Genomic DNA, 9,465 nt, shown 5'->3' with positions numbered 1-9,465 from the left:
GCACAAATCCCGGCCGTGCTGTTGGGGAAATGCTGATTTACACCACCTGGCCGGTGCCTTGGGTGGCACCAGGCTGACCCGCACCCGCCGCGGAGCCTCTGGGTGCTGGAAAGGGAGAAACCCCGCCGAGGCCGGGCCGGGGAGCTGGGCTTCAGCCAGCCCAACCCCAGCCAGGCGGGCTGCTGAGGCTGCAAAGTTTGGGACAAGCCGTTTTTGAGCATCTTTTTGCAGAAAACCCCTTCCAAATCCCTCCTGCAGATGTTGGAGCTCTGCAAAGGTAAAGGGGGAAAAGATACTCATGTGAAATTTCTCTTCCCATGTGTCCTTCTGAAACCTCCCCGTCGAAGCCAGGTCCCAGCCCCTCCTGTGACGGCCACGCCGCTGTCACCTCCGGGGTGCGGGTGTCCTCTGGGCCACCTCTCCGCCTTCAGGTCACCTGCCCATCAGTAGCTCCCGTCTCGCCTTGCTCAAGCCGTGAGTCACTGCACGGGCGAACAGGTCCTGGGTGCTTCGGGGGTGTCTGGCACCATCCAGGGGACAAATCCTGCTCCCACTCGTGTTGGTGCTCCGCTGTGGGGCAGGATCAGGCCCTGGGACAGGAGGGTGACGTGGAGCACAGCCTCTCCCCTGCACTATTACCTGCTCCAGCCCCCTCCCGGAGGACGCTCCCTTTAAAGGTCCCTTCCAGCCCAAACTCTTCTATGATTCTATGCTCCCAAACAGCTCCTCACCCTCCCCGGTCCCCCCTGGGATGGATTTTGCTTCAGCCAACAAGCCCAAAACTCCTTGGGAGGCACCAGCGCCACAGCTCGCTGCACAGAGGAGCCCGGCTCGTGCTGGCACCCCATCTCCCCGTGCTCCCCCGGGATTATGGACGGGGCTGGAGATAGCGCGGTTGTTCGTTAGTGTGGCAGCGGTGGCGTGTGGGAGGGCAGACGCCAGGCTGTCTGCTCCCACTTTGTTCGGCTTGTTATTAACTTCTCCTTGGGCTGCCATTAACCCAGAATTCCTGTACTTGGCTTCAGGCTTTCCCCGCGCCGCTCTATCTCCAGCGCATAATTACAGCTGTTGGGATCTCCCTTTATCTTGGAGGATCTTGTAGGTTTGTTACCTGGCACATGCTTTCCTGCCCCCCCCCACCCCCCTTCCCTGCACCCCTTTAATCCTTCCTGCTTTCATCAGCCTCGGCAGCCGGTGCCGGCAAGTAAAAACCCAGAGCCTCCATCGCAGCGGGCGAAGCCGCATCCCCAGCTCCTGCCGCCGCAGCGGGAGCATCGCCGGGCAGGTGAACGGCAGCGACGCGGCTCCCGCATGTCCCGGCTGGCAGCGCCCGGCACGCTCCCTGCCACCGCGTGGTCTCGGCATGTGTCAGCACCTTCCAGCCCCAAGACCGAGACTTTGAATTGGCTCCGAGCATGGCCTTCATTTATTTTTTTAATTTAATACGAGTTGACTTGATGTATTTATTTTGGCAGCGGGTTACCCCTCAAACCCCAAACCCTGCTAAAACAGCATGTCCTGTCCCTGCCAGCCCGCGCTGACACAAACAGGAGGGCTGGGACCTGACCCCCCGAGCGTGCACCCCGTGCTCGTCCCCGGGCAGGTGCCTGGGTGGCACCAGCTCCTGCCCTCGAGGTGCCGGAGCCGCCGGGAACCAGCCCCCCGGGTGAGCAGTGGCTGGGAGCTGGGTGTTTTTTACAGCCTGAAGGTTTGGTGCCAGTTTATTACCCCCGTCTCCGAAGGGAACGCGGAGCAGGGAGTGCTGTCCCCACGCCTGCCCCGGTGGGCTCGGGGATGGGGCGTCCCCTTGGCACATGGTGGGGCTCGGGGATGCTGAGATCAACACCTTCAGACCCCTGACCCACAACTCTTCCTGCGCGAGGCTGGTCTGGAGTCGGGGAGGAGGAGGTGGGCTGCCTCTTGCCTGCTGTCACCACTGCCTGGTGGTTTGCCCTGGGCTGCCCCATGCCATGGGACCCACTTGAAGATCCCCAAAGTGGGGGGGATCCACTTGCTCTCCAGCCCCCAGGCATAGTGGGTTGGGATCCCTCCTTGGCATCACGCACAAAACAGAGCTGTGACTCCCTGCCCCAGGAGGGGATATGACCCTGAGGGTCCTTCTGCTCCTGCCTGAATTTAAGTATTGCCCCCAAACACCCATGGGGACACCATCCTTCCACCAGCACCTGGCACAGGGACCCTGGCTCCTCTGCTACGTAGTGGACATTTTGGGGCACTTATATTTAATTATAGGCATTTATTATGTCCCCCACGTAGCAGAGGGGTGGGAGAGCACAGGGGTCTGGGAAGGGGGTCCGAGTCCCCTGAACATTTGAACCCCCCCAGATCCAGCCCTGGGAGCCTCCCTGCCACCATGAGCAGCATCTGCAGTGGGGGGGACGCAGACCCCAGCCCCAGCATCTCCCCCCAACCCTCAGCACCGGGGCGAGGAGCACCGGAGGGACCGGAGCCACCGGTAGCTCATCCCAGCAAGCCGGCACCCGTCCCTGGAGCCGGTAGGAGCTGAGTCACCCCGGCAGGGAAAGTGAGGAGCCGGGAAAAAGCAGATCAGTGGAGGTTTCCTTTGATAGTCGCAGCAGCCACGCTTTGCCCTCGGTGCCGGCCGAGCTGGGCTCCCTGGGGATGCCTCAGCCAGCCCGGGCAGGGCTGGAGAACATCTGGATTTCTCCTTGTGCCTCTTTTTATTTGCTACTTCGCCCCCGCTTTTGCCTGGGTGGGATTGGGGGATTTTCCACATCAGCCCCTGGAGTTTGGTGGCCCGGGCAGGGGTGGCAGGGCAGCTCCTTCCCACACCCAAATTTAGGGCTCACTTAGGATTTTGAGCTCATGTCATCCCCAAGGACAGTCCCAGGGACGCTGGTGCTTTGCCCAGCTCCATGCTGGGATGGAGGGATGTGGGGAACCCAGAGCCTGCATCCAGCACCAAGGGGCCAGACCATGGGTCTGGCTGTGCTGGAAATTATCCTTATGGTGTTGTGAGCAAAGGTTTAGAGAGGTTGGGGTGGGGAGAGAGGGCAGAAGCCATCAGCTATGGAGAGGCAGAGGAAGGGTTGCTGTGTTGGGGGCGTGGGGCAGGACGCGATCCCAGCGTGTCCTGGGGTTAGCCAGGAGCTCAGCTATTTATATTGGATCTCCTGGCCCCTGCTCGGAGTGACTCAGACCCAGCATGATGGCCAGATGGAAACATGTTTTGAAGATGGTCTAATGGGAGGGTGGGGACAGGGGACCCTCCCTGCCAGCATCCCCAGCTGCCTGTCACCCCCTTGCTCCCTCGAGGCTGCTCCTCCCGGGCAAACCCCACGCGGGGTGGCAGCTGAGACCTTGTGGCCAGCGCTTGGCTCTGCACGGGCCACCCAGCTCCCTTCCCCAGTGCGTCACCCCAGTGTCCCCAAACCCATCGCTGCGGTGCAGCCAGGGCTCACGGTCCCCGTCCAGGGCTTGGCGTGAGATCTGGGATTGCAGGAGGTGCAAATCCTCCCCGCCAGCACCGTCCGGGGCTCCGGCTGGCTGTCCCCAAAGGTGGTGATGGCATCTCCCAGCCCTGGCGGGGGTTTTTGCCCCTGGTTTGCCCTGGCCGGCAGCTGGGGTGGAGGCTGCGGGGACTCCTCCGGGCCCCACGCACCCCGCCGGGGTCAGGGCTCCCCGGGGCAGTGGGAGGGAGCAGCCAGGCAGGTTGGCGCCTGCCGCAGGGAGCGGGGCCCTGCGGGGACACGGGGTGCTGCCGACGCCAGGGGAAGGGGCCTCCCGTCTGCCAGGGCGGGCGCCGACAGGGTGGCTCTGGGCCTCTCCCCACCCTGGGTGTCCTCCCCCAGCACCCCTGAGCACAGGGACTGGGGATGCACAGGGCCTCGACGCCCTGTGTGTTTTTCCCTCCATCTGGTGTCTGTCCCTCCCGTGTCCATCCTTCTCCGATCCCTGGTGCGTCCCCAGGTCCCCGCACATGTGAGTTGAGTGCGAACGGCCTCAGCCCCTCCCTGCCCGGGGTCTGTCCCCTGGGCGCCCAGGGCTGCCCCATGCCCCCCTCAGGGGGATGAACCCCCCGGGGCAGCCTGCGTGGGGACTCACTGTCCACCCCCCGGGCCCCTGATGGAGGGGGGTCCCCGAGAAGGGGTTACCCCCAACATAGATTACCCCGCACATGGGTCAGGCCCCCCCCAGGGAGACTCAGCCAGGACATGGCGGGTCGGGGTGCCTCTCCGCGCCCCACGTCTACCCTCTGGGGAAGGGGGCGCATTGCTCCCGGCCGGGGGGGAACCCCGGGAACCCGGGGCGGGAGGGGGGGGACACGACACACAGAAGGGGTGCCCCCCGGGGGGGAGGGGGCAACCAGGGGGGTGCCCCGGGGCGGGACGTCATGGCGGGCGGGGCTTGGCGGGGCGGGGCGGGGCGGGCAGGGGATCCCCCGGGCGCGGGGCCGCCGTGCGGCAGCGCGGAGCCGGTCGGGGGGCGGCGGGGCTCGGTGCGGCGCTGCGGGCTCCGGGGGCGGGGGGGGGGGCTGCCCGCCCCGGCCCGCCCCGGCCCGGCCTCGGCCCACCATGACCATGAGCTCCGTGGCCGAGACCCTGCTGGGGCCCGACCCCTCCAAAGCCGCTTTCCTGGAGCTCGGGCACCCCTCGCCGCCGCACTACCCGCTGCACGGCCTCCACCCCGCCGGGCACCCCCAGCACGACCCGCCGCCTTTCGCCTCCTACGGCCGGCCCGGGCCCTACCCCTACCCCGGCGGTGCCCCCCCGCCGCCCCACGGCGGTCCCTACCTGCCCTACCCGCCCCCCGGCGCCCAGCATCCCCCGGCCGGGCTGGCCCACGGCGCCAGGCTGCAGGACGCAGGTAAGGTGGGAGCGGGGTGCTCGGCGCTGCACACCCGCCCCCGGGCACCCACCCGAAGGGGAGCGACGTGGATTCACCGGGAAGCGAGGGGACGGAGCCGTCGGAAGCGCGTCGGGGCTGCGCCGGCCCCGCCGGGGCAGAGGCGAATGCGGGGCTCGGCCCGGCGGGGAGGTCCCCGAGGGGACCCGCGGGGGCTGGGGACGATGTGTCCCCCGCTCCCAGGGCGCCCGGACCCGCCGGAGCCCCGTGCGGGTGGGTGGCTGCGTGGCTGCAAGAAACTCCAGGGATGGGGAGCATCAGACCCCCGGCTGCTGGCATCCAGCGCCCTGAGACCCCCGGCTGCCAGCATCCAGCACACTCAGACCCCCGAATGCCCACATCCAGCGCCCTGAGACCCCCGGCTGCCAGCATCCAGCACACTCAGACCCCCGAATGCCCACATCCAGGCCTCTGAGACCCCCAGCTGCCAGCATCCAGCACACTCAGACCCCCGAATGCCCACATCCAGGCCTCTGAGACCCCAGCTGCTGGCATCCAGCCCCTTGAGACCCCCCGAATGCCCACATCCAGGCCCTTGAGACCCCCAGCTGCCCGTATCCTGCCCTCTGTGCTCACCCAGGCTGGCAGACCCACCCTCCCCTCTGCCCCACTGCCAACATGCTCCGATCTCATCTCCCTGCCCCATCGCATCCCTGTTCCCCACTGTTTTCCCCAAAAGCTGATACAGGAAACTGCAAGCTGAGCCAACCTGGAGAGAAGTGGCCCCCGGGCTGCCCCACAGAGGGGTCCTGAGCCCGTCTGAGTCCCCAGGCCCTGTTGGCCCCTGTCAGCTCTGGAGAGCCGTGGCTGTGGACAGAGCAGACTTTGTGCGGGACATACGCGGGTGCGCAGATAGGCTCGCCGCCATGCCCTGCGCTCACCCACGTCAGCCCCGTGGTGCTGAGCCAGGGACCACCTCGTCCCCGGGGCCTCCCTGAGCCCCGGTGGGTTTCTGCCCCGCACAAGCCACGTGGCCCAAGAAGGACCCAGGGATGCTCAAAGGCACGGAGTGGGGAGGAGATGGTCCACGGTGGGGGCACAGACCTCGCAGCGAGGGGCTGCCCGGGGGCTCGCCCTGGGGATCAGTGTGCCCACAGCAAGGGCCCCCAGGGCAGGGCAGTCTGTCCTGCTGCCCCCTCCATCACCCCATGGGGCCCTGCCCGGCCCCTACATTGGGTGCACGGCAGAGGGGCCAGTGGCCTGTCCACTTTTGGGCTTGTACAGTGATTTTGAATGAATAATCCCATCTCTCCCTTCCTCCTTCTGTTTCCCCTTTACTTTACTTGGGCCTTAAACAAACCAGCTCAGCAAAAGCAGGTCCCCCCCTACTTATTCCCTCTCCCCTCCAAAACTAACCTCCAAAAAGCAAAACCCGCTGCATCCCCCAGGGCCAAGGTGGGATGCTTTGAGGTTGCTGGGTTTTTTTTTGAACCTCCCAGTGTGATGGTTTAACTCTCTGCTCCTCTCCCACCCCAAGAGCACGAGAAGCCCCTGGCCATCGCCAACGGGGAGCTGCGCATCAACGGCAAGGGGAAGAAGCTGCGCAAGCCACGCACCATCTACTCCAGCCTGCAGCTGCAAGCTCTCAACCAGCGCTTCCAGCAGACCCAGTACCTGGCGCTGCCGGAGCGCGCCGAGCTGGCCGCCCAGTTGGGGCTCACCCAGACGCAGGTATGGCCCCTGCGAGGGGCGAGGGGATGGTCACGGCCCTGGGGACGCACCACGTGGGGGGCTCATGCCCATCGCTGCTCCGGGAGCGACTCTGGATTAAGGCTGCGTCAACGATGCCGGGGTGCAACTGGAACGGTGCCGAGCCGTGCCGTGCCGCGGCGGGGGAGCTGGCGCCGGTGGGCCCCCGGGGCTCGGGTTTGGGGCGCCCCTGCTCGCACCTCCCAGCGGCACCGGGACTTTCCCAGCCCCGGAGCCTGGCTGCCGGCCCGGCCGTGCCCGGCGCTGGGCGGCCCCGGGCCGCGGGACGGGGCGAGTGGGTTTTTGAAGGCGATGGGGAGAGACAGGCAGGCGGCAGCGGTGCAGCCCGGAGCCAGGGGCGAAGCGAGCTCATAAAGCCGGGGAAGAGGAGGCAAGTGGGAACCTGCCGGCAGCGCGGGGGGGACCGCGGGGAGGAATGAGTGGGGCCACCACCCCAGCACAGCGAGCCCCACCGTGCCGCACCCCGGCCCAGCCCCGGCACCCGGCTGGGCTGGTGGGGGCCGCAGCCTGTGGCGGGGGAGGGGGGCGCAGGGACACATGGTGAGGAGCACAGCTGGGGACTCCTCGCTTGCTCTCCATTTATCACACGTTTGTCTGCTCTCCCTGTGCCTCTTACCACATTCTCCTCCAGCTGCCCTTAGTGGAGTCTCTGGTGGCTTGTAAGGGGTTGGGCTCAGAGCCCAGCTTACCTCATAGACCCCCCACGCTGAATCGGCTGTGCCCCCTGGAAAGGGCAGGTGTAGATAGGGGAGACCCAGAGGGGTCTGTAGGTATTGATGCTGGGGGTTTATGGGGGGGCGTTGGCCGCAGACCCCATCCTCCCCACTCACCCCCCTCTCCCCCGTAGGTCAAGATCTGGTTCCAGAACAAGCGCTCCAAGTACAAGAAGATCATGAAGCAGGGCTCGAGCGCGCCCGACGGGGAGCACCTCCACACCGCCGCCTCCCTCTCCCCCTGTTCCCCCAACATCCCACCACTCTGGGACATCCCTGTGCCAGGCAAAGGGGCCCCCCTGGCCCCCAGCAGCTACATCAACAGCTTCGGAGCCTGGTACCAGCCGCACCCGCAGGACGGCATCCCCCGGGCCCCCATGATGTGATGCTGCCACGGCTCCGGCGCCCGCCAGCTCCGGGAGGGCCAGTGATGGGGCAGAGCATCCGTTCTGCCGCTGCCCCCCGAGGGACTGGGGAGCCCAGCAAAGCCCTGGGAGACCCCAGCGAATGGAGGAGGAGGAAGAGGAGGAGGAAGGCGACCACGGTCTGCAGGGAGCCAGCGATTGCCTGCTCCATCGCAGTCCGAAGTGAGACAGATCCGGCACGACGCCCTGGTGCGCCCGTCCCAGCAGGACAGGACTTGGCCTCCAGCCACAGCCCCGGGTCCCTCCATTCATGGATGTGGGGCAGGGGGGTCCCCAAGAGGGGCTGGAGGGCTGAGGAGTCCCCGGACCCCCCCAGCCTGGCTTTATTTATAAATACCGTCCGTTACTGTATGTGCCCCCCACTTTTATAAATAGGCTGTACACCTGTAAAGACTGCTCCTCTGTACCTGCAGCTCCCTTTGCGGGGGGGGTGTCCCCCCAGTTTTGGGAGAGATGCTTCAGCCCTGGTCCTCGGAGGGTCCCATCTCCAAAATCTCCTGGGGAAACAGCCCCGTGGGGATGGGGGCACTGGAGCAGGGGGCTGGGGCTGTCACGTGTCCCCCCTCCAAACATCTGTGCGGGACCCGCTGATATTTTCAGACATGCGATCGCTGCCCCGAAATGGAGGCGCAATTATAGTAATTGTGGACCCGGGCCCCTCGGTGCGGGGCTTCTCGCCGCCTCCTTGGGGTAATTACGGGCAATTTGGAGCTGTTGAAGATGTCTCCCTTAATAGGGGCGGGAGAGGGAGGGCACGGGCAGGCTGGGGACCCCGGGGCGGGTCGAGCCCAGGGTTACTGCCCCTCGTCTCCAGCAGCCCCCGTGAATACCTGGCCCTGGGAGCGAGGGCATTTTGGGAGTGGGGATATTTTTCTGCTGCAGGTTTGACAGTGGGTAACCTCTCCTTTTGTGCCTTTCAGAGGCCAGAACCCGGCTAGAAAATACACTATCATTATTTCCCACTGTTCCCAATCCTGCTCAGTGTTTGTCACCCACGATAGGAACGAGACCCACGCTGGGGTCTCTCCCCAGCAGACCTTTGCTGGTGCAGCAGGTCCATACCGAGGTTTGCTCCATTGCGCAAACATGCCATGATCCTCGCTGCAGGTACTGACACCTTATATTTCCCCCCCTCCAAGGGTCCCTTCCTGCCCCGGGGACCACATTTCCCATCCCAGCTGGCAAGGTCAGGAGGGAGCGATGCCGCGATGCCACGATGCCGTGCACGGTTCTGTTTGCTTTGCACGCAGGGCCAGAGTTTTTCTGAGCACTTGGCTCCCACCTGGGGAGTCGGGTTTTTGAGCAAGCGATCAATAGCCAGGAGATGGGCAGGGCTGGAGAGTTGTGGGGATGCCGTGCCCCGGGATGGGGACACGTGGGGAGCCCCAGGTCCCTGCCCGCAGCCGCAGGGCTGGACATGAGCCCCCACCACCCTGCCAGCTGGTAGCGGGTTTGATCCCTCGGCCGAGAGGTTTGGGGTGCTGGCGGTGACCCCGCTGGGACACAGGCAGGGTTGGCCCTGGTTGCGTCCCGCAATGGCCACGCAGCGATGGTACGTGGAGGACGTGGAGCCCGTGGGCTGGCTCGGCACCCTGGGGGACACCATGGCCGGGACCAACTGCGGTCCAGGACCAAGACATGACACCGGTGTCCCCTACATGGCTGGATGGCGTCCACGAGTGGGGACAAGCCTGGCAGAAGCAGGGGCCTGTGCAGGGCAAGGCCAGCTT

At 65.7% G+C, this 9,465-nt stretch overlaps 1 protein-coding gene across 1 annotated transcript; it reads left to right on the top strand.

Annotated features, from left to right (window-relative positions):
• The first annotated feature begins 4,417 nt into the window (after nucleotides 1–4,417).
• Nucleotides 4,418–8,218, top strand: DLX4 (distal-less homeobox 4). Its single transcript, XM_075116745.1, has 3 exons — nucleotides 4,418–4,848; nucleotides 6,365–6,558; nucleotides 7,445–8,218. The coding sequence occupies exons 1-3, from the start codon at nucleotides 4,557–4,559 to the stop codon at nucleotides 7,694–7,696; spliced, it is 738 nt and encodes a 245-aa protein (XP_074972846.1). The 5' UTR covers nucleotides 4,418–4,556; the 3' UTR covers nucleotides 7,697–8,218.
• The last annotated feature ends 1,247 nt before the right edge of the window (nucleotides 8,219–9,465 follow it).

Source organism: Phalacrocorax aristotelis, chromosome 23 (genome assembly GCF_949628215.1).
Source record: "Phalacrocorax aristotelis chromosome 23, bGulAri2.1, whole genome shotgun sequence".
NCBI lineage: Eukaryota > Metazoa > Chordata > Aves > Suliformes > Phalacrocoracidae > Phalacrocorax > Phalacrocorax aristotelis.
This window is presented reverse-complemented; position numbering and strand designations above follow the sequence as displayed.

What these genes read in the sequence shown, in the direction of transcription:
- DLX4 (XM_075116745.1), top strand. Translation starts at nt 4,557, where the DNA reads ATGACCATGAGCTCCGTGGCCGAGACCCTGCTGGGGCCCGACCCCTCC. An exon ending in CGCCAGGCTGCAGGACGCAG is followed by an intron (nt 4,849 to 6,364) that starts GTAAGGTGGGAG and finishes TCCCACCCCAAG; the next exon opens with AGCACGAGAAGCCCCTGGCC. An exon ending in TGGGGCTCACCCAGACGCAG is followed by an intron (nt 6,559 to 7,444) that starts GTATGGCCCCTG and finishes TCTCCCCCGTAG; the next exon opens with GTCAAGATCTGGTTCCAGAA.